Here is a 24,896-nt window from a genome sequence, read left to right as displayed (position 1 = left end):
AAGGACCAAAGACTGGGAGGACTTATCCTGGCTTGAAGATGTCTGGAACATCTTCAAGTAAGAGGTAAGAGACCAGTAAGGAACTTGGGTATACATACTGCCCAGCTCTGTTTTCCCTCAAATACACACCTCCATGCCTCCACACGTACATACATAAATGTTTCAAGTTTTGTTAAAGTTAAACAAAAGTTAACTAATTCTACAAAGTTTATTATTAATGAGAACAAAGGTCAGCAGCTTCCCCTTCCACCGTTCTCCCCTGCTTGTGGAAATCAACTCTCCTCATTGTAATTAACAGCCTCAAAATCTACCTGAGTTATTCTGTTTCCCTGGTCTCCACTATAGTATTTTCCTCCTTTCAGGAGGAATGCATTCCGATAGTGAGGTTCTTGAAGTGAACAGAACTTGGGGACTCTTAAAAAAAAAAAAAAAACCCACAAGATTTCAAATATAGAATTAGAGCTGTGGAAAGGTCCCTCATGCTTAAGTTTCATTAACGTCAGGGCCAGTCTCTGCCTCTGCCTTCAAATGAAAACACCCAAGATCTATGGAGTCTCCCAACCTCTAGGCCATATTTGGTACATCAGATCTCTTTATAGTTTTGCATTCACCTTGCTCCCTAAAGCCCACCTTCTCTACACAATTCTTCTGTGGAGCTGCAAAAATAGTAGTCTTTCTTTAATTCCACTTTCTCTAGAATTTAATTTTTATTTTGCTTCATTTGTCACCCTATGACACATACTTCTCCCATTTTTTTTAAGACAATAAAAAAAAATACATATAGTCATTACCAGTCCATGATGCACAATTAGGGGTGAAGTTGGTTTTACATATCAAAGGAAATGCATTTAGCTATTATCTGTATCACTAAATCTGAGGCCAAAGCCCTTTCCTAAATGCTATAAGCTTTAGAGGAAAATAACCATTTCTAATATTTGACTTTATACCTCTGCTTTGCTAGGGAAAAAAAAGATAAGATCTTAAATATTAAAGGTGACCGGATGGTAGATATTGAAACCACTAAAACCAAAACCAATCACAGTAAACTCAGTATAACTATAAGTGCTGATAGGGCTGAAGCTGTTTCTCTTTAGCATTATGAATCTTTTTATTTGAAAATGACAATACCAGAGCTCCAAAGACACGATCTCTCACGTCAAACTGTGATTAAAACATGTGTCTCTTTCCTGCATTGTCATGTTGCTACTGAAATTTTTATTTCCCAGTAATACTGGAGGTAGTCATTAGAAGGTGTATTATTTCTGGCCAATGCTAATGGATTCAACCACAGCAAAAGGTTAGTGGCCATGTTAGAGATGCTGCAGCAATTAGCTTTTAGAGCAGGGAGTGACTAGGCCATGCACTTCAAGGGAAAGTTTTTAAATAAAGGCTATCCTCCACTTTGTGTTCATAGATTCCCCCAAATTAAGTCAATAAGCCATTACATGTACAACTGTCACTTGGAGGGACTGCAGTCTTGGGCAGAGCTTTCAGAGGTTAGGCAAACAAGAGTTTGGGGGCTCCTCTCTCCCTCTGTTACCTTTTTTGCTCTCACTCACCCAGCCTCCTCCAGCTGGGGTCCCCCAGCTGCTGTTTGCTCCCTCCACTCCTAAGGCCTGGGCATCAGGTCAGTGATTACCAGGAGGTCTACCCACACGACCTGTGCAGGGTCAAGGCCAGGGTACAGAGGAGGATACCATATTATATGTCTGCATACTTAAAAGCCATAAATCAAGCTTAATAATGTTCAATAAAACATGTTCTGCTTCCCTAACTTTGTCATAAAATTTTTAAAAATTTTAATGTATAAATCTATATTTTAATGAGTGTCGGCAAATTACCAGGTTTAAGAAATGTAATTATTATTGTGTGCATCTGCTTAGCCTGGTGATAGGCTGGAAATGTTTGGATAAGTAACAAAATAAAAACTTAGCACAATTTACAAATGATATGTTTACTCTATAAACTTTATTTTCAATTTAGCAAAATCACTTAGTTTTGCTATAACGACAATTTTCATAAAATCAGTGTTCTATTAACAACGACGCTAAATTACGTAACTTTCCTGAGTTGTTATAGCTCTTGGAATGTTTGAACTTAATTTTAATTCTGCAAAGGCAATAGCAACTGACACGTTGATCAATTTCTTAAAGCAATACTTATTTTAGAAGATGAAGAATTGGAGTTTCTGGTCTGACATGTAAATAACTGAGAAGCCATCTCTCCATCCAAATAAGTTAAAAGCTGAATAAACTGAAAATAAATAACTCTTCTTAGATCTTTCAGTGAATTGAGATCATAAAGCCAAATGCTGCTCCCCAAATTGGAGAGACAGTAAGATACAGAGATTCACAACTTACCAGAGCAGAAACCTTCTAGGGGGAACCAGGAGGGGACAGGAAAACCCAAACTATAATGGATGATTTGCGGGAAACTCAGTGTGGACAAGTCTGGGAGTTTAAAATCCCACAGTGGGGGGTGCTTAGGTGGCTCAGTGGGTTAAAGCCTCTGCCTTCGGCTCAGGTCATGATCCCAGGGTCCTGGGATCGAGCCCCACATTGGGCTCTCTGCTCAGCGGGGAGCCTGCTTCCCCCTCTCTCTCTCTGCCTGCCTCCCTGCCTACTTGTGATCTCTGTCTGTCAAATAAATAAATAAAATCTTAAAAAAAAAAAAAAAAACAACCACTGGGACACAGTCTTCAGGGAACCCCCACACTTGTGAATTTTACTTCCTGAAGCTCCACCAGGTTCTGACAGTGACTAGTGGAGAAATATCTCTTCATGTTTCTGGCAGGGGAAAGAGGAAAGAAACCATATTGAAATATGCCTGACCATTCTATTCTTCTTAATAAGGCTTGACTTCCAGGGAAATTATTTTGCCAAAGCCTAATATATTCAGATTTTATTGGAGCCTGTCTAACTTGGGGGAAGAAAAACACCCAGCCCTACTCAGCTCACTCTGGTGATATTGTCCCACCTGAGAGAAGTATAAGTTGAAAAGCACTTGTAAAGGTCACAGGCTCCCTAAAAGACAGAGACCTAATCATAGATCTATACAATGCTTCCCCACTCCACCCCTTTATTTTTTTTTAAAGATTTTATTTATTTATTTGACAGCAGGAGAGAGAGTGAGAGAATGCATAAGCAGGGGTAGCAGCAGAGGGAGAGGGAGAAGCAGGCTCCCCAATGCAGGACTCAAACCCAGCACCCTGGGTTCATGACCTGAGGTGAAGGCAGATGCTTCTTAACCCACTGAGCCACTAGGTGACCCCTACCCCCACTTTAATACTGCATCACTAAAAGCCTCACTTACTGCAGTTCTTTTTCCTAGTACATCATATCTGGCTTTCAACAAAAAGTTACAGGGCATACCTACAATGCAAAAGGACAATCTGAAGAAACAAAGCAAGCCCCAGAACCGGACCCAGATGCCCATAAATGTTGGAATTATCAGACCAGGAATTTAAAATAATTACGATTAATATGCTAAGGGCTCTAAAGGAAAAAGTAGACAACATGCAAAAACAGATGGGTGATGTAAGCAGATACGTGCGTATCTTAGAGATACTCTGGTCGGGTTCCAGACCACTGCAATAAAGCAAGTCAGATGAATGTTTTGGTTTCCTGGTGCAAATAGAAGTTATGTTTACACTATGCTGTGGTCTTGTAAGTGTGCAATAGCATTATGGCTAAAGAAACAATGCACTATTAATTAAAAAATGCTAACCATGGTCTGAGCTTTCGGTGAGTCATAATCACTGATCACAGATCACCATTACAGATATAATAGTAACAAAAAAATCTTGAAATAATTTGAGAATTACCAAACTACGGCACAGAGACATGAAGTGAGCAAATGCTGTTGCAAAAATGGTATCAATAGACATCCCCAGCATGGGGACAGGTGCTGGGGTGTGGGACAAGTCACCCTGTCCAGTGCTGGAAGCCTGGGCAGGGCGTGGGTGTGGGACGGTGCAGTGACTTGTGATTCAGGGCCCACAGTCTTCCTCCCCCAGACATTCTGTCACCCTCCTGGTCTAGCTTTGTTCATTATGAACAGGATAGAGAGTCCAGGAATATGCCCATATACATGGAGCAACCCATCCTTGACAAAGGAGCAGAGACAATACATGGAGCGAAGAGCATCTTTTCAACCAAAAGTGCTGGAATGACTGGACAGTCGCATGCGAAACAATGAATCTGGCCACAGATCTTACACAACATCTTCAAAGAAATCAACTCAAAATGGATCATAGACCTAACTGTAAAACACAGGAGAACATAGGGGAAAGTCCGGAAGTCCTTGGGTTCAGTGATGACTTTTACTGTACAACTCCAAAGGCACGATCCACGAGAGCAATAGCCCGTGAGCTGGACATCGTTGAAATTCAACACTTCTGCTCTGTGAAAGACGATGCCAAGAGAACCGGAAGATAAGCCACAGACAAGGAGAAAATATTTGCAAAGGATATATCTGATAAAGGATTGTTCTCCAAAATACACAAAGGACTCTTAAAACCTAACCAGAAGAAAACAACCAACCCAATTTTAAAAATAGACCAAGGACCTCACAGAAACCTCATCAAAGAAGATACACAGACGGTAAATAGTGCTGAAAAGATATTTGCATCACGTATCATCAGAGAAGTGCAAGTTCAACCAACAGTTGAACTGCTCCTATTAGAATAGCCAAACTCTGGACCACGGACAACACCAAATTCTGTTGCTGTGGAGCAACAGGAACTGTCAGACTTCGCTAGTGGTGATGCAAAATGTTACGGCCACTTTGGAAGACAGTTTGGCCATTTCTTATAAAACTAAACATGCTCTTACCCTGTGATCCCGCAGTTGGGCTCCTTGGTATTTGCCCCAAAGAGTTGAAAACTTAACATGGCACAAAAAACTGCACACGGGTGTTTAGCACTTTTACTCACCATCGCCAAAGCTTGGCATCAAGCAAGACTACCTTGTGAGGGTGAATGCATGGTACAGCCAAAGGGATTTTATTCAGCACTAATAAAAAATGAGCTGTCAAGCCATGAGAAGACATTGAAGACTATGACTAGGTGAAAGAGGCCAATCATATTATACATATTATACAATTCCAACTATATGACATTCTAGAAAAGACAATACTATGGAGAGAGGGAAAAGATCCGTGGTCGTTGCGTCTTAGGAAGAAAGGAGGGATGAATAATCAGTGAAGCCCACGAGATGATGTGTGGCATGGTTGATTCTAGCCCCTAGGCTGACTTCTAAAGTAGTTCTATTTCTATCAGGGTTTTGCGTCCCTAAAACTGTGGGACCTGCCAGGCTGGAATCCCATTGCCACCTGCGCCTCAAGTTAGTGGCCGGACCCCCAAAACTAACAAAAGGGACCCCGCCACTTTCCCACTAAGGACACTTGGAGAATTGCCTTTACAGAGCAAATCTGCCCCCTTTTAAGAATCCTTGTGTGTCCTGAGATCCGAAATGCAGTGGGTCCTCTTAAAGGAAGTTTTTGTTGAGGGGAGGCACCCAGAAGCTTCAAGAAAGCCCTGTAGGCGGAAGCCCGCTGCACCGGGAGAGCGAGACGCGCGGCACAGCCGTGTGCTGCGGGTACCAGAACCACCGCAAGGTGGAGGGGACCCACCCCGCGGCCGCACAGCGGGACCCGCAGCCCGACCCCGGTCCCCGGGGCGCCGCCCGGGCCGCAGCGCAGGCGGGACCGGGCGGAGGGCCAGGTCCGCCGCCGCCGCCGCCGCCGCGAGCCCAGACCTGCCCGCCCGACCTGGCGGCGCAGTCTCGCGGGATCGCCCGGCCCTCGCTCCCCGGGCCGCTCCGGAGGCAGCTGGAGTTCCGGACGCTTCGCGGAGCCGCCGTCTCAGCTCGCAGCGGCCGGACGCTCGACCCGGCGAGGAGCGGAGGGAGGTGAGGCCCCTCGGGCCGGCTGGGCGGGCGGGCGCTGCCGGGCGGGCGCTGCGGGGCGGGCCTCGGGGGCGCGCGGCGGGCGGGGAGCCACAGGTGCGGGGCGGGCGGCGGCGGCGGGACAGGCCGCGCAGGCCGGAGTTGCCGCAGAAGTCGGGGCGAGCTCCCGGGGGACGCTGCCGGGTCCTCGCGCCGCCCAGCCGGCCCGGGAGGCTCGCTGCTGCGCGGCTTCAGGCCCCGGGCAGGTGCGGGGCTGTGGGGCGAGGGCCCGCGCGGGGCGCTGGAAGCCGGGCACCGGGCGGGGGCGGGGGTGCTGGGGTGGGGGGTGCGGCTGGTCGCGACTCGGGGCCCACGGCCTTTCCTCCCGCGGACGTCCGTCACCCTCCCGGTCCAGCTTTGTTCCTCTGCCCTCGCGGTGCGGCCACTCCTCGCCCCAGCCCGTGAGAACTGATTTCACTCCTCCGGGAGGAATCCTAGACGTCTCCCCCCAGTTGGCCTTTTGAAAACCGGGAAAGCCCATCTCCCGGAGACGGCCCCACAGACCGGCCCTAGGGAGTCCTCCAAGGCTTTAGGAACTCATTAGGTCTGAACGAAATTTCCCTGGGACTCAGTTTTCTTGTGCGTAATCAGATCCCCAACAGGGGCCCTTAGCGTTCACGATTCTGTTAATACTTTTTAACGTATTATCAACCCCAGCGTGACTTTTTTTCCCTCCACCTCACTCATCCTTTGCCCCCCGCCCAAAGGTTCTATCATGGGTTCCCTAGAGATGAGGCTTCCTCGGCCGATTCTGTATGCTGTGCCAGAGCAGGTGAAGAGTATCTCGAAAGGACGGAATTTTCCGTCGTTTTTCCAGCGTTAGTTACCCAGGGTGAAAAACTCAACCTCTGCACTTTGATGTCCGCCTTTGAGTGTATGACAGATGTCGCACATGCCCTCTCTTGGTTGTTTTTACAGTAATTGACCCAGAACTCATTTCAGGAAAAGAGCTTCCTTCAAAATGGCAAAATAATGAAAGAGCAATTTGAACATTTTCTTTCTGGATGACCATCTAAGGATGAAAAGAGCGATTAATCCCAGCCATGTGGTAAAACCAGGAATCTGAAGAAAATGGAAATGTTGGCATTTTTGTGGATATGTGTTTTTCCACCCTTCATAAGAGGGCACAGTCTTTTCACCTGTGAACCAATTACTGTCCCCAGATGTATGAAAATGGCCTACAACATGACATTTTTCCCTAATTTGATGAGGCATTATGACCAGAGTACAGCTGCTGTGAAAATGGAGGTGAGTATTTCTTCATACATTTATAGAGAAGTAGTTGATGTTCTGCTCTGGAATAAACTATAAATGTGACTTCTTTTTTTTTTTTTTTTTTTTAAGAAGCACAGTAAGGGATTCCATTAAGTTGTGAACAACTTCATATTTTGAATACATCCTTTGGAAAATTAATTTCCCCTACTAACTTCTGTTTTGTGTAGTTTTGTGGCCCTTGTTAGTGCATTTGTTCAATGGAGGGTTTATTTTATATGAGGTGTAAGTGATGATTTTGAAATATCGTGCACCTGGCAAATGTTTTGCTTCCTTTAATCAATTATGTATGGTAGTTCCTCTGGAAGTGTGAATTATGAATTTTTCCTATTTCATTGAACATATATCCTATATTGTGCTTGAACTACACCCGTGTATTTTCATAAGTAGTTGTAAATGTTCACCTGGCCCAGTTTTTCTGAAATAAATCAATTAGTGGAAGATGTGAGGGCTGAATTGTTTGGCTAAAAAGTGGCTTTTTTTTTTTAAAGCGTGGCACTTAAGTACTTTTTGTAAGATACCTGTTAAAAGAAACCACAGGTCTAGGGAGGAGCAGAGTGACACTAAAGATTGCCTTAGGTACCTCAGTTACCAGCCTCCGGTTTGGAGATATGCAGATTGCCGGGATGTGTGGGAAGAAAGAGTTCCCTGTAGAGACAGGGAACCTGCCCTCCCGTACAGATCTCTTAGATTGGTAAGTCTCAAGAAGGGAAGAAGACAAATATTTTTCTAGTCTTTCTCCAGAAGAAGCGTCCAGGGATGGTAAAGGCTTTTCCCCCTCAGAACGTTACTAAGAGATGAAACTCCTACAACTTTAATATAGACACTAATTTAAAAAGAGATTAGATTTATGCATTCACTGTTGTTTAGTTGAATAGTTTTTCACTACCTCATTCGTAGATACTGGTCTAAAATAGCAGAGCTTTTAAATACTGCACCATTTGCTCATTTTGAACACTGAGCAAATGGTGCAGTGATACTTTAATTCATTAATCAGGACCATTTTGATAGCTTAATCTGATCAAAATAAAGTATGTAATAGGAGTGCCTTCAAGGAATAATTGCATCATTCATGTTTTCTCTGATAGTTTTATAACTCATGTCTTATAAAGTTCTTAAAAAATATTTTTATTCTTAAATCCGATTTCCTTTCTGCATAATAGCTACATACATTTGAATGGTAACACTGGCCTTATAAAGTCACATCATTTGGAGTTCATTATCCTAGAGTACCATTGTAGAGAGAGCGGAGAGATGCATCCCTGCTATTAAATCCTGTAATTTCAAGATGATACAAACTACTTTTTGTTCCATGTGTCTTTTTTTTTCACGTGTCTTTTTAAAACAGTTGTTTCTGATTAAGAGAAAAAGGTTGTTTTTTTTATTTATCTAGCTGCTTTTCTTTCCCAAGGGGTTTCGTGTCTGGACATTATCAAGAAGGCATTTTTGTTCTCACCACCTTTATTTGATTGCTAATGTTAGCAACCTCATTATATAATCTTCCCCATATGCTAAGCTTTTTCATAGACTTTACTGTTAAGTTTTTTCTAGCAGTCATACTTCAGTAAGTTTAAGGGTATAAGAGAAGGAAGTCATCAAGCAGTTGTTTAATATAATATTAGTCTGCAAAAGAAGAAAGGGAAACGGAAAGGCTAAATAATATCCACCTTTGTCAGACTGTAAATCCTTGGGTATTCTTTTTTTTTTTTTTGGCCATGATATTGTGCTTTTACTGTTGCCCCGTCTTTACTTGTCCTTAGCCAGTGATGTTCTCTTTTAGTTCCTATAACGAATGCCCCAAATCCTATAATTTAAGAGTTGTGACACTAAATAACATGTAGAGCTTCCTAATCTCTTTTGTGCCACTGACCCCATCTAGAATAAGAGAATGTTTTAAAATTGAATTAAGATGAGGTGCATGACAAAGGAAACCAATTGTATTGAAATATACCTCTCTTTATAGCCCTGGTTAAGAACCCCGTGAGCCCTCCATCATGTAGGAACCGAAGCTCAGAGAAGTTACGATTTGTCCAAGTCTGAGCACAAGGTTCCAACAAACTCTTCTCTGTCCACACGGACCATAATGTCATCTTTAAGTGGTTTTGTTTGTTTGTCTGTTTGTTTTTAGCCTTTGATCTTAATCAATAAAAAAGAAGATATTTCCCAAGACTCAGAATATGATGGGTTAATTTCAGTCTTTGCTGCTGTTTTGCAAATTTCATTTCTATAAAAGTTAAACTGGGAATTTTGGTGTTTTTTTTTTTTTTAACCTCTCTTCAGACCTACCTGTCTTTCTTCTTCTCATCTGTGCCTTGAATACTAAGTCTTCTCACAGTTTTCACCAGTTGCTCCTCTCTGGTTGTGTCAAAGTGATTTTATGAAAACAAATCCTCATGGTCCACTCTGGGAGTAATAACATTCTTCACCATTTCCCTAGAGCCAGAAGAATGGACCTGACTCTAGTGTGTTCTTCATAGGGGACCCTGCCTTCCTGGCCAGCTTCCTTCCCATCTTGTCCCTTCAGACGTTGCACACTTTGCTCCACATTGCTCTCTCTCACTTCTGTGCCTTTTACACATTGTATCCATTGTGTCCTAGACTCAGTACCTGTCCTTCACCTACTGGGTTTATGCAGGTCTCTGTGCTCAGGGAAGCCTTCTTTCACCTTTCTCCCAGGCATATGTAGTCTCACTTTCTATACTCGGATAGTGCCTAAATATATAACGGTTCTTATATTTATTACGCAGTATCGCAGTTATGCATGTAGCTCTCATTAGATTGCGAGTGTGTGGAGAGAGAGGATGGTGTTTATTCACCTTTTCCCAATGCCTAGTCCAGTGCCTCAGAGCATGGTAGATGCCTAGTAAAAGCTGAATAAAGAAACCAGTGGTGTTTCCTGTTCTAATAAATCAGCAAAGAGAATTTTACCGCCAAATCGTCACTTTCCACCTCTGTCATCTTCAGTGTTCAAGTGAAAGAAACTCTGATACTTTTAGGTGGTTCTCAAATCACCCACCTGGGTTCTACCTGAGCCTGGGTCTGATGAAGCGTATTAGCTGACATCCTCGGTGTTCTTTCCCATGTTAACATGATACTTGTTTCTTGGAATTTAAAGAATCTTATTTTGGGGGCCTCTGGGTGGCTCAGTTGGTTAAGCATCCGACTCTTGGTTTCAACTCAGGTCATGATCTCAGGGTCCTGAAATCTAGCCCCACACAGGGCTTCCTGCTCTGCAGGGAGTCTTCTTGTCTCTCCCTCTCTCTGCCGCTCCCCCTGCTCACAAGTGCACGCTCTCTTGCGTGTGCATGCTCTTTCTCAAATAAATCTTAAAAAGAATATTTTTCTCTTTAACCATTAATATTTATATGGAGTGAAAGAATTCATCTTTTTTTTTTCTTTTTTAAAGATTGTATTTTATTTATTTGTCAGAGAGAGAGAGCACAAGCAGGCAGAGGCAGAGAGAGAAGCAGACTCCTCACTGAGCAAGGAGCCCAATGTGGGATTTGATCCCAGGACCCTGGGATCATGACCTGAGCCGAAGGCAGCAGCCCAACCCACTGAGCCACCCAGGCATCCCAAGAATTCGTCTTTTGATTGGTGTTTTGTATTATAAACCACATGTCTTAGTTTCTTTACAAACATTGTGCTATAGTCTGGTCAAATACTAAATCATAACTGTGTAGAGCCTGGCTGTTACTAAAACACACACACACACACATACACACACACACACAAACCACAAAAAACGTTTTATAACGTCTCAAAAGAAAAGATGAGGTTTTATACTTCCAACCCCAATGTCTTCGGTTCCTGCTGGTCCCTACTGAGTTCACAGTGTTCACTATAAATTAACGTTAGAATAATGGGCTGAAGAATCATCATCTGATTATTGCAAGCAACTCGTTGTGCTTTCTCAACTACCAAGAATTCCATACATCAATGGATCTATCCCAGTCAGCTTTTACACCTTAGTTTTCATTTTGTCTGAGGGCTATCCTGTTTTATAGCCATAGAATTCATAGCACCTGTTGTCAAAGCTTCTCTGTGATTACAGGAGATGGGTTAGAGCAGTGGTTCTCAGGGTTCAGTTCATAGACCAGCAGCTTGTGGGCTTGTTAGAAATATATGTTCATGGACCCCATTCCAACCTACTGAAGCATGATCTGTGAAGTCAGGGCTCAGGAGGCTGTGTTTTAACAAGCTGTCTAAGAGTTTCTCACGAACATTAATATTTGAGACCCACTGGTTTAGAGCAAGGAATGCAAACTTTCTGTAAAGGACCAAATAATAAGAATTTTTGGCTTTGCAAACCATACAGGCTCTGTCACAGCTATTCAACTCTGCACCTGTAGCAAAACAGCCATAAACAGTTTGTAAACAAATGAGTGTAGATGGGTTTTCAATAAAACTGTATTTACAGAAACAGGCAGTGCACCATTTTTTGGCCCACAGGCTAGTTTGTGGGACCTGGTTTAAGGTATTTGAAAGTGTTCCTAAGGATATTACACACAGAGTATGTATTAAGTAAACATGATCGTTCATTCTTGTTAATATGTTACTTGAGCTTTATCTTTCCACATAAATTTTTCTTAGGCCAAATTTATCACAGACCACTGACTGGGATATTCTTATTCTTCGGTTTTGTTTCAGAGATTGCTTGAAATGAGGGATTTCAGTTTTGTCTTTTAATGTCTAAAGCTGAAGTCATTTGTATTTCAAAGAGTTAATTTACAATTCTGAATAGTAACTTGGCTTGGTAATGAAAAGGATGTTGTACAGCCCAACTCTCCCAAGTAGAAAAACAAATGGCTGCTGGTTTTCCATTGTGTTCCTTTTCGTTTCGTATCTAGAGCATTGTTTCCCAAATTGTGAGGCTGATGTCCCTTGAGAGACTGATTTCATCCAGAAGGAGCTGAGATTGATCTAGGGAAAATGGAAACAGGAATATTCTATTTTTCTTTTTTAATTGCCTTCGTTGAGGTCTAGGCAAAAGCAAAGTCATGTATTGTGTTTGGAACAGCATGCGGTCATTGTACTTTCAAATAGTCTAAAGGGAAGTAAGCCAAAAAACCCCCTTTTCTTTCCACCTGTTAATACGCACCACTGAAACTTCTCTCTATCCAATTAAAAATACAGGAATGGAGCAAGACTGTATAAACAAACTTCTAAGGAAAAAAACCATTTCTGCAAAACAGTGATTTTTTTAAACGTTTTCACTTTCCTGCTTTTAAAGGAGTCTAGTGGACCCCTTCATTTCGTCCTTATTCTCTAGCCTTATATCCCCATATGGAAGGAAAGAAAATGTTTAGTGTCACTAATTCTTGTTTTTCAGGAAAGACTTTCTGAAAATAGCTGTAACTATTCCGAAAGTAAGTTGTTGAGTCATTCAAAATGAAACAGATACTGAAATGTGTTCCAAGTCAGAGTGTGTATGGTGGCTACCTTTGTGTTTTAAATGTACAACTCATAAACTTACCTTCCTTTGTGATACTGTGTAACAGTAGTGATGCAGGACAGTTGTTAGGGTTCAGAGCCAAGGGCCAAAAAAGAATTCTGGAGACGTTTTTGATGGAAGAAGATTGTTTTATTAAAGCATGGGGACAGGATCCGTGGGCAGAAAGAGCTGCCCCCCCTCCCCGGGGTCGCGAGGAGTAGCCCATTTTATACTTCCAAGTTGGGAGGGGTTTAGGGAGAGCCTAAGCCTCCCAGGTATTTTGGAAACAGGGTTTCCAGCATCCTGAGGGGGCTAGCTGTTGTTAGGAAAAAGTCATATATTACCCTTTAGTAAAAACCCAGTCAGGAGACTCTTCAGATATATATAAGCGGGTCATACACTTTGGAGGATGATTGCCAAAATGTATCTTGTTGGGGGGAGTGTAGAGAGAGAAGGAAGTTTCCAAAGAAATTTTTATATGTTACAGTAGACTTACAGGATCCTGGGGGTCAAGTTAAGACTGCCTTTTGCCCTTAGCAAAGTGTTAATATTGAGGCAGTGGAGTTCCTAGAGGAATGTCGCTCTGCCTGTTTCCGGACTGTCATCCGGCTGTAAGTACTAAGGAAATTTAATTTTTCTTTTACCTTTGTTTCCCACATCAGTAGTAAGAAAGTACCGTGACTGTATCGTCATCTTCAGAATCAGGGTTAGATGCGTATGTGAGCAGAGAACAGCATGTCTCCGGGGAGGCTCTGCTGATGGGCACCAGGTCCCTATAGGGCTATCCCTTGGTATTCCACAGTCTGGGACGTGACTAGTTATGCCTTCAGGAGAGCCTGTCTGTCCATGAAGTGTCATGGTTCTTCCAGACCGTGAGAAGACTGTTGTGTTATTTCCTTTCCTTGAGAATGCGACATGTAGGTAGCGAAGGCTTATGGCTCTGGTTTGTGTATTTGTCGTGTAGACTTTCATTAATATTTACCGAATGTGTACCTGAATGTGTAGTTTCCCTGGAATTAGAATTTTTCCAATTCACAAGTTTTAAATTAAAGAGTTGACTCTTCCCTGAATGAATTCTTTTGTAGTGTCAACCAGTTATTGCATATATTTGCCATATTTCCAAAGTAAACAGTTTATTGAAGAAATAACTTAAAATTAATAATGCTTCCTGCTAAGAACACTTAAAAAAAAAAATAACAAGTATTCCATCGTGGAAATAATGCAAATTCCTGCTTTTTCTTCTCTTATATTCCAGGCCCTGCTTTGTATTATTTAAAGAAACTCACTTGCCTGATACTGGTCTCACTCATGAAAATAAGTGACAAATTTTCCATCACTTTCTTGTATAGTTGTCTGTAACACTCATAGAATTTATTTGTGATCTCTGTAGACACATTAATAGTATTTACTCTCTGAGGAATAAACATATAAGAACCCCCTTTACGTGTGCCTGGGTGGCTCAGTCCGTTAAAAATCTGCCTTCGGCTCAAGTCATGATCCTGGAGTCCCGGGATCGAGCCCCGCATCAGGCTTCCTGCACCGTGGGCAGCCTGCTTCTCCCTCTCCGCCACTTGTGTTCTCTCTCATGCACGTGCTGTCACTCTCTCTCTCTCTCTCTCAAATAAATAAAATCTTTTTAAAAAAATAAATAAGGACCACTTTAGATCTCAAGTGACTCTCTTTCTAGCTAAGACCTATCACTTTTTTTCTTCTCATTTTTTAGACTTCTTCGCTCTCCCTCAGTTTTCATTACCATCACTAGAAGTTGATTTTGTTTTGGTGCTTTTTTAAAGTAAGGAATAAAGCTCTTAGCACTTCTTGAGAATTACTGAGTATATCCCCGTGAGTAGAAAGCACATATCCTGAGTGGAGAATCAGATGTGTCACGGCACTCGGTCTTGTACAGGAGAAAGTGGCTTGCTCCCTTACTTCCATGTGCGATCCATGTTTCAGTAAAGTGACAAATGCTTATATATCCTCTGTCTTTTAGTTTAATACTAAGGGAGTCAGGGCACAGCTAAGATACTGGCACAGGACCACTCTGCTTAGGGGTAGCTTTACATATTTTTAAAAAATCAAAGTATCTCTCTTCTTCTGATCATGCTCTAGTGGAATTCTAATCCAGACTTTCTCTGCAGGATCCTACAGTATCACTGATTCCAGGCTTACATTATGATTCCTTCCATTGTCAAGTCATAGCATGTGTGTTTTAAGGAAAAAGATGGTAATATGGCAGAAGCCGGCATTCCGAGAGTGTAGCAGTTTACTCACGCTGCTTTTCCGTCTTAATATCTGCTCAGGCCACTTGAAGATGGAATGCTATTGGGTAGGCCTGACGTCATAAGGGGGAGTTAGGTAATACCCAGTTCATGAGAGGTGGCTTTAGGTGGTTCTGTGTAGATGTCCCTTAGTTGTGTCTAGTCTTGACACTATCAGGAACTATTAGCAAACCAAGGTGGAAGGTCCTTTTATTTAGTTAGGGTTCATCTCCTCATTGGAATATATCTATGCCCTTAGCAGCTTTCTGTCCTAAATACAGTGGGCCAGAGTGATGTTGTATGAAGCAGGATATGGGTAGGGTCTCTGATGATGACATCGAGTCACAGAGCTGAAAATCTGATATTACTTTAAAGCGGTGCTTCTCATACCTTGGTGTGCATGAGAACCATCCAAAGGGCCTGTTAGAACACAGATCACTGCTCCCACCAGAGAACTCCTGAACCCGTAGGCTACAGTGGGATGGAGAATTTGCACTGCTCTCAAGTTCCCTCAGGACGCTGCTGCTGCTGCTTGCTCAGGGTCCACTCTGAGAACCACTGCTCGAAGGCAAGTTGGGAAAGTTGTGTTGCCGTCCTTCCTAGGTGAAAGTAGACGGCTTTTGGAAGCAAAAAGCACTGGCCAGATTAGCACTGGCCTGCATGTAAGGGGCCAAAGCTGCCATCGATTTGTTCCACTAGAGATGGCATCTGGGAGAGCATCTTAGCCATTTGATTGGGGTTGCTTGAGACAACATATTAATGACATATTCCATTGTGCTGGAGAGTTAAAGTGGACAGGTTCTAAGAATTATACCCCTAAATATGTTTTCAGTGGTGTTATTAGTCTCTGAAAGTGCTCCCTCCCCTGCCCCCAGTAATATCGCTCTTGATTTTCTACCTTGGTAGAGGAAGATTTCTCATGGTTTCACTTGGCCCCTTCTACCATAATAATATTTATCCTGGAAGCCCGTATGGTGATTGTACTGTGGCTAAATACAGCTGTTTGAAGTATGCAGGCATGGGCTTAGAAATTACAGTGGGCTGGGTTTAGGGTCCCACCAAGCCCTATCATGAGCCCATTTATCCTCTGACCTCCAAAGCCCAATTTCTGAAACTAGCACATTGAATCTAGAATGAATACACCCATATCAGTGTATCTTAGCCTTGTCTAAAATTCTGTTCCTTCCTCCTTAATTCAGCATACTCAGAAACCGATATAAGTGAACAGTGTCTTACAAGTAATGTATACTCCCCTTTTCCAGATGTGATTTTGACTTGACCATCCCACGGCATGCTGGGGTAGAACTCTACTTACAGGTTGAGACTTGTAGAGTGGTTGGGATGTGGTATAAAGCTATTTATTTTCTTCTTACAAAGCAAATCTTTCAGATGAGGAGCACCTGCCCCAACAAAGGGTGAAGGTCTGCTTTGAGGTCTTCAGGTTGAGAGAGCTCTGTGTGAGTCCTCTGAACCTTGTCTTGTATCCCCACTTCAGATCTAGGGGTCCCACTGCTTCCAGATCACAATATCCCTCCATATCTTATGTGAAAGGGAAGCAAATTTAGCCAAAGTATAATTTGACAACCTGCAGTGTCAAACTGTGTATTTGATTTTCAACTTCTTAAACCTTAAATCCTTTTAATCCTTGTATTTCATTCCACTCCTTGAACCAAGAATTGAGGGATGCCAATTTGTCACTCTTTTTTTAATTAAGATTTTATTTATTTATTTAACAGACAGAGATCATAAGTAGTCAGAGGAAGGCAGAGAGAGAGAGGAGGAAGCAGGCTCCCTGCTGAGCAGAGAGCCCGATGTAGGGCTCGATCCCAGGACCCTAGCACCATGACCTGAGCTGAGCAGAGGCTTTACCCACTGAGCCACCCAGGCGCCTCACCAGCCACCAGGCGCCTCACCAGCCACCAGGCGCCTCACTGAGCCACCCAGGGGCCTCACCATATCTGTTTTCCCCTTCATCTTATTGACTTTCTTGCCCATCTTGTGGTAGCGTAGTGTCAGAGTTAAAGAGGACATACTCTGGAGTCATATGGACCCAGGTTCACATCCTGGTTGCCTCTTACTACTTAGGACACTTGATGAAAGTTGCTCGTAGAGAGCCTCGGTTTCCTCATCTGCAAGGTGGAGCTAAGAATATCTCTTGCACGGGACTACTGTTGTATGAGAATTGGCATATGGGAAACCGCAGTGCTTGGTTTATGGCAAGTACAACTCTGACCTATTATCAGTAGCTATAGTGTTGGTAAAAGGAGCATTAGGAGGAAGGGCACTGACATTCTAATTCAGGTTAGATTTGGGGATTTCAGTAATGACTTCAATCAGCAGTTGGATTCTTGTTTCTCACTTTTAACCTGAGGTCTGGATTAGGTCAGTGGTTTTCAGGCTGTGATCTCTGGCAGTCCTTTGAGGTCACTGGCAGGGAAGGGGAGCAGTGAGAGGGCTCTCAGAGGGAGGGCTTCCTTTTCAGCCAGAGCATCTGTGCTTTTATTTATTTAATATAGCAGGCTTCTTTGTAATCTCTTATATAAAGAAAAATCTTGGCAAAATACACACACATACACACACATACACACACATTTAGAAAATAATAGACTTAAAAGTCCACTCAAGTCCTTTCCAAGTCTAAAATTCTTCATGTCTATTAGTTGCAGAAGGTGAAAGCAGTTCACACTGGATGTGACCCGAAGACATGTTTTATTTTTCCTGTACAGTATTTTAAATGTTTATATTAAAGTACCAAAAATTTGGAGATTTTATATAAAAATCTAGATTCTGTTTTCATCTGAAAAATTGATAAATCTGACAGGCCTGTGCCCCCATTTTCAAATAGTCAGCTGGGGGTTGAATGGCAGCTGCCCCCTATCTTCTACCCTCTGAATTTACCTGCCTGGCCTGTGAAGGTATTGAAGGTTCAACATCTGATTTATTGGCTGCTCATTGCATGAACCTCAACATTATTGGATTAACCAGTACTGGTGTTCTAGAATTATTAAACAAAAGATGAGACTATAAGGGCCTTAGTCAGAGCTAGCCATCTTGTTATTTATGCAGTAAACTTAGATTGACAGCCCCCCCCACCCCCCGAGAAACTTACTTAGAAACAAGTCTGGGAAACCAGTGAAATATGACTGACCAGCCCCTGATAATAGAGCCCATATACCAGGACGTGTCAGGTCAGGGGGAGGTAACAGAGCCCAGAATACAAGGATGAGTCAAGCCATGTGGAGACATCCAGTCAGAAAATACCTCCCTAACCACCCAAGAATGTGGGCCCTGCCTTTTGGGCGCCAATTCTAACCAGAGTGATAGGCTAGTTCAAATAACGACTATAGGGTGAATTGTAATTCAATTGGCCACCTGTGTGTGGCCAGGCTCAACCACATGGCCTTTGCTCTAGAAAAGTTAGTCTGTGAGACTGGGGAGGGGTCGCCTCTTTGCAAGAGACGGCCCTGGCTGGTCAGTTTGATTCTCGATGCTTGGCGCGAAATAAAGCTTTGCTTGACCTTCGCTTTGTATCAGTCTCACTCCTTTGACCATGGGCCCAACAGGGACTTGCCTTATTGGCCCTGTAAGGAAATTATTTTAGCATAGCAAAAGGACGTGTGTCACTTTCATTTTGCCTGCCCTTAAACTGGACAGTAAACAGATCTTAAATGCTGACCATCAACTTACCCTAGCTATTACAGAATGACTCCTGAGTTAGAATCACACACAGTGTATTTTCATTCTAGGGTCTGATTAACAGACACTCAAAAATGTTAGGAACGAGGCTTGATTGGACAGTAAGTAAGGAAAGAAATGTTACTCGTTGTCCATGATTCTCCTCCTTCCACTTCAGCTCCTGAAGGGATAATCGCACCGTCTGGGCATTCTCCCTCTTGGGGTAGAGAAAACTGAGAGAAGGACTCTGCTGTTTGTTCTTTAACAAGCTCCTGTGAGGCAGCAAAGCATCGGTCTCAGCATCGTCTGTATATGGGCAACACGGTCTGCCACCCGTTGGAGGGCCTGTCTTTGCCCGGTCACTTTGCCGCATCAGCACGGGGTGAACTCTCCACGGCTCCAACGTTCTTTACGGCTCTTGCTCTGTAATTGTTGGGTGTGGGTTCCATATGTGCTCTTTAAATCAGACTTGTTAATTGTAGTGTTGTAATCACATCTCATATTTACTTATTAATTTTTTCTGCGTTTGCCCTTTCATTTGGCAGGAAATATGCATTGAAAATTCTTATTAAGGTCATGGAATTCTCCATTTCTCCTTGCAGTTTCATTGCTTTTTTAATGTTTTATGCTTTTTTATTAGGTATATACAGTGCTCAGCAATGCATTTTAAAGTAGATCTGTTGTTATTTATCCAGAATCTGACCTCATTCTTTTTTCTTTCATTACTTTTATTCCCTCAGTTGCTTGGTACTGTGTCACATTTTTATTTTGTTTTTTTAAAATCTCAGTTCCAGGGGTGCTTGGGTGGCTCTGTGGGTTAAAGCCCCTACCTTTGGCTCAGGTCATGATCCCAGGGTCCTGGGATCGAGCCCCGCATCAGGCTTTTTGCTCAGTGGGGAGCCTGCTTCCTCCTCTCTCTCTCTGCCTGCCTTTCTGCCTACTTGTGATCTCTCTCTCTTTCAAATAAATATATAAATAAAATCTTTAAAAAAAAAAAGTCTCAGTTCCAGTGTAGTTATCCTATACTGCTGTATTGGTCTCAGGTGTACAATACAGTGATTGCGCAATGTAGTACATTACTCAGTGTTCATCAAGATCAGTGTACTCTTTAATCCTCATCATCCTTTTCACTCAGCCCCAGCCCACCTCCCTTCTAATAAACATCTGTTTGTTCTCTATAGTTAAGAGTCTGTTTTTTGGGGGGAGGGGTTGTTTTTTCTTTCCTTCGTTCCTTTGTTTCTTAAATTCCACATATGAGTGAAATCAGAGGTATTTGTCTTTCATTGACTGGCTTATTTCGTTTAGCATAATACTCTCTAGCTCCATCCATGTTGTTGCAAATGGCCAGATTTCGTTTATTTTTTTTTTATGGCTGAATAATATTCTATTATATGTCTACTATGTCTTCTTTATCCATTCATCTATCGATGGATTCTTAGGCTGTTTCCATAATTTGGCTATTGTAAATAATGTTGCAGTAAACAGAGGGGTGCCTATATCCCTTCAAATTCATGGTTTTTTTTTAGGAACCGCCACAATGTCTTCCACCCTGACTGAACCAGTTTGCATTCCCACCAGCAGTGTAATAGGGTTCCATTTTCTCCACATCATCACCAGCACTTGTTCTTTCCTGAGTTTTTTATTTTAGCCATTCTGGCAGGTATAAATTGACATCTCATTGTGGTTTTGATTTGCATTTCCCTGATGATGAGTGATGTTGAGCATCTTTTCATGTGTCTGTTGGCCAGCTGTGTGTCTTCTTTGGAGAAATGTCTGTTCATGTCTTCTGCCCATTTCTTACTTGGATTATTTGGTTTTTTGGTGTTGAGTTGTATCTGTTCTTTATATATTTTGGATATTAACCCTTTATTGGATACATCATTTGTAAATACATTCTCCCACTCAATAGGTTATCTTTTAGTTTTGTTGATTATTTCCTTTACTGTGTAGAAAGCATTTTATTTTGATATAGTCTATCTACAAAGATAGTTTATCTTTGATTTTATTTCTTTTGCCTTGGGAGACCTATCCAGAAAGATGCTGTTATGGCTGATGTCAGAGAAATTACTGCCTGTGCTCTCTGCTAGGATTTTTATGGTTTCAATTCTCACATTTAGTTTTATCATCCATTTTGACTTTATTTTTGTGTCTGGTATAAAAAAGTTGTTCAATTTCATTCTTTTGCATGTAGCTGGCCAGTTTTGCTAACACCATTTGTTGAAGAGACTGTCTTTTCCCCATTGTGTATTCTTGCCTCCTTGGTAAAGATTAGTTGAGCATATAATTATGGGTTTATTTCTGGACTTCCTTTTCTGTTCCATTGATCTGTGTGTCTATTTTTTTTGTGCCAGTACCATACTGTTTTGTTGTGTTTTTTTTTGTTTTTTTTTTTTACAATTTTAAACTTGTATGCATGTAGTACCATACAGCTTTGATTAATTACTACAGCTTTGTAATATATCTTGAAGTCTGGAATTCTGATACCTTCAGTTTTGTTTCTGTTTTTCAAGATTGCTTTGGCTATTGAAGGTCTTTTGTGGTTCCATACAAATTTTAGAATTGTTTGTTTTAAGAATGTGAAAAGTATTGTTTGATAGTGATTGCATTGAATGTGTAGATTGCTTTAGGTAGTATAGACATTTTAACAGTATTTGTTCTTCCAGTCCACAAACATGGAATATCTTTCCATTTGTCTCTGTCATCTTCAATTTCTTTTTTTTTTAAATAAATTCTTACAAATAGAATTATTATTTTTTTGTTCTTTTTTTTTTAAGATTTTGTTTATTTATTTGACAGAGATCACAAGTAGATTGAGAGGCAGGCAGAGAGAGAGAGGAGGAAGCAGCTCCCTGCTGAGCAGAGAGCCTGATGTGGGGCTTGATCTCAGCCCCCGGGATCATGACCTGAGCCGAAGGCAGAGGCTTTAACCCACTGAACCACCCAGCACCCTTTCAATTTCTTTCATCAGTGTTTTTCAGTTTTCAGAGTACAGGTCTTTCATCTCTTTAGCTAAGTTTATTCCTAGATATTTTATTATTTTTGGTGAAATTACAAATGGGATTATTTTCTTAATTTCTCTTTCTACTGCTTCATTATTATTGTATGGAAGCTCAATGAATTTCTCTATACTGATTTTATGTCATGAGACCTTGCTAAATTCATTTATCAGTTCTAGTAGTTTTTTGGTTGAGCCTTTAGGGTTTCTTATACATAATGTCATATCATCTACAAATAGTGAAAACTTTACTTCTTCCTTACCAGGTTGAATTTCTTTTTGTTGTCTGAGTACTGTGGCTAGGATTTCTGGTACTATGTTTAATAAAAGTGCTGAGAGTGAACATCCTTGACTTGTTCGTGACCTTAGGGGAAAAGTTCTCTGTTTTTCCCCATTGAGAATGATATTAGCTGTGAGTTTTTGATATAAGATCTTTATTGTGTTGATGTATGTTCCCTCTAAACCTACTTTGTTGAAGGTTTGTATCATGAATGGATGTTGTATTTTGTCAAATGCTTTTTCTCCATCTATTGAAATGATCATATGATTTTTATAATTTCTCTTATTGATGTGATACATCATGTTGGTTGATTTGTAAATATTGAACCACCCTTGCATCTAGGTATAGATCCTACTTGATTGGTGAATGATCTTTTTAATGTATTGTTGGATTCAATTCACTAATATTTTGTTGAGAATTTTTGTGTCTATGTTCATCAAAAATATTAGTCTTTAGTTCTTTTTTCTTTTCTTTCTTTCTTTCTTTCTTTTTTTTTTTTTTTTGGTGCTGTCTTTAATATCAGAGATGTTGGCCTCATAGAATGAATTTGGAAGTTTTCCTTTGTGTTCTATTCTTTTAGAAAAGTTAGAAAAGTTTCTGTTTCTTCCTGATGTAATATTGGGAGATTATGTGTTTCTAGAAATTTATCCATTTCTTCTAGGTTGTACAATTTGTTAACATATAATTTTTCGTATTCTCGTACAATCCTTTATATTTCTATGGTGTCGATTGTTATTTCTTCTCTTTCATTTCTGATTTGGTTATTTGAGTCCTCTCTCCCTCACACTTTTCTGTTTGTTTGTTTTCCATTGATCTTTTCAAAGAACCAGCTCCTGGTTTCATTGAGCTGTTCTATTTCTATGTCATCTCTTTCTGCTCTAATTTTTATTATTTTCTTTCTCTGTTGGTTTTGGGTTTTATTTATTGTTCTTTTTCTAGTTCCTTTAGGTGTAAGGTTAGGATGTTTATTTGAGATTTTTCTTGCTTCTTGAGGTAGGCCTGTATTGCTTCCCTCTTAGAACCACTTTTGCTGCATCTTAAAGATTTTGGACCATTGTGTTTTCATTTTCATTTCTGTCCATGTAATTTTTTATTTCTTCTTTGATTTCTTGGTTGATCCACTTATTGTTTAGTAGGATGTTATTTAACCTCAATGTGTATATGTTCTTTCCAGATTTTTTCCTGTGGTTGATTTCTAGTTTCATAGCATTGTGGTCAGAAAAGAAGCTTAGTATGACTTTGATCGTTTTGAATTGGTCGAGACTTGTTTTGTGGCCTAATATGTGATCTGTTCTGGAGAATGTTTCATTTGCCCTTGAATATATATTCTGCTGTCTTAGGAAGGAATGTTCTGATTATATCTGTGTCATTCAAAGTCACTGTTTCCTTGTCGATTTTCTGTTTGGGTGATCTGTCCATTGATGTAAGTAGCATATTAAAGTCTGCTACTGTTATTGTATTACTATCGGTATTCTTTTATGTTTGTTATTAAGTGTTTTATGTATTTGATTGTTCCCATGTTGGGTAACATAGTATATTGTAATATTGTAACAGTATTGCAATTGTTGTATCTTCTTGTTGGATTGCCCCCTTTATGACAATATAGTGCCCTTCTTTATCTCTTGTTACGGTCTTTGTTTTAAAGTCTATTTTGTCAGGCGCCTGGGTGGCTCAATGGGTTAAAGCCTCTGCCTTCCGCTCAGGTCATGATCCCAGGGTCCTGGGATCGAGCCCTACATCCTGTTCTCTGCTCAACAGAGTGCCTGCTTCCCCCTCTCTCTCTGCCTGCCTCTCTGCCTACTTGTGACTTCTGTCAAATAAATAAAATCTGTTAAATAAATAAATAAATAATAAAGTCTATTTTGTCGAATATGTTATGCCACAGCTTTCTTTTCACATCTATTTGCATGATATATGCTCTTCCATGCCTTCAGTTTCAATCTGCCTGTGTCTTTAGGTCAGAAATGAGTCTCTTCTAGGTAGCATATAGATGGGTCTTGGTTGTTTATCCATTCCATCACCCTATGTCTTTTGATTGGAGTGTTTAGTCCATCTACATTCAAAGTAACTAATGATAGTTATGTATTTATTGTGATTTTGTTACTTGTTCTGTGGTTATTTTTATAGTTCTTCTCTGTTCCTTTCTTCCTTTGCTCTCCTCTCATGGTTTACTGGCTTTCTTTAGTGATATACTTGGATTACTTTTCTTTATTTTTTGTATGTCTATTGCTGTTTTTTGGTTGTGGTTACCATCAGGTTTGTATATAGCATCTTCTGTATATATCAGTCTGTATTAAGTTGATGGTCACCTAAGTCTGCACCTTCTTTACTCTCTCTCCTGCTGCGTTTTACATATATGGAGTAATACTTTATAGTCTTTTCATTTGTGAGTCCCTTGACCGATTTTTATAGATATGCTTAAATTTTACTGCTTTTGTGTTCCCTACTTTCTCTTATTCTTACTTATGGTCTTTCCTTTCCATTCAGAAGGGTCCCTTTACCGTTCATTGTTGGGTTGTTGTAGTAGTCATGAACTCCCTTAACTTTTGTTGTCTGGAAAACTCTTTATCTCTTCTTCTATTCTGGATGATAACCTTGATGGATAGATTATTCTTGGCTGCAGATTTTTTTTTTCCTGCCAGCAATTTGAAATATATCATGCTACTTTCTTCTGCCTGCAAAGTTTCTGCTGAAAAGTCTGCTGATAGCCTTATGGGTCTTTACTTTCTTTTTTGTTTTATTTTGTTTTGTTTTAAAAGATTTTCTTTATTTGAGAGAGAGCGAGTGAGAGAAAGGATGAGAAGGGGAGAAGGTCAGAGGGAGAAGCAGACTCCCCATGGAGCTACGAGCCCAACACGGGACTCGATCCTGGGACTCTGGGATGATGACCTGAGCCAAAGGCAGTCGCTTAACCAGCTGAGCCACCCAGGTGCCCGTGGGTCTTCCCTTTGTATGTAACTGTCTTCTTTTTCTTGATGCTTTAAAAATTTTTCTCTTTATTACTGTTTTTTCCAATTTGATTACTGTGTGTGTTGGT

At 41.1% G+C, this 24,896-nt stretch overlaps 1 protein-coding gene across 2 annotated transcripts in view; it reads left to right on the top strand.

Moving 5' to 3' along the window:
- Positions 1-5,769: 5,769 nt before the first annotated feature.
- FZD6 (frizzled class receptor 6) overlaps positions 5,770-24,896 on the top strand; it is a 36,893-nt gene continuing 17,766 nt past the window's right edge. The window contains exons 1-2 of one of the 2 annotated variants that reach the window (XM_059165871.1): positions 5,770-5,909; positions 6,864-7,193. In XM_059165871.1, the coding sequence (XP_059021854.1) occupies positions 7,017-7,193 (177 nt within the window). In that variant the 5' untranslated portion in view covers positions 5,770-5,909; positions 6,864-7,016. The remainder of the gene's footprint in view (positions 5,910-6,863; positions 7,194-24,896) is intronic. The other variant, XM_059165872.1, reaches the window with a different exon arrangement.

Source organism: Mustela lutreola, chromosome 3, assembly GCF_030435805.1.
Source record: "Mustela lutreola isolate mMusLut2 chromosome 3, mMusLut2.pri, whole genome shotgun sequence".
NCBI lineage: Eukaryota > Metazoa > Chordata > Mammalia > Carnivora > Mustelidae > Mustela > Mustela lutreola.
This window is presented reverse-complemented; position numbering and strand designations above follow the sequence as displayed.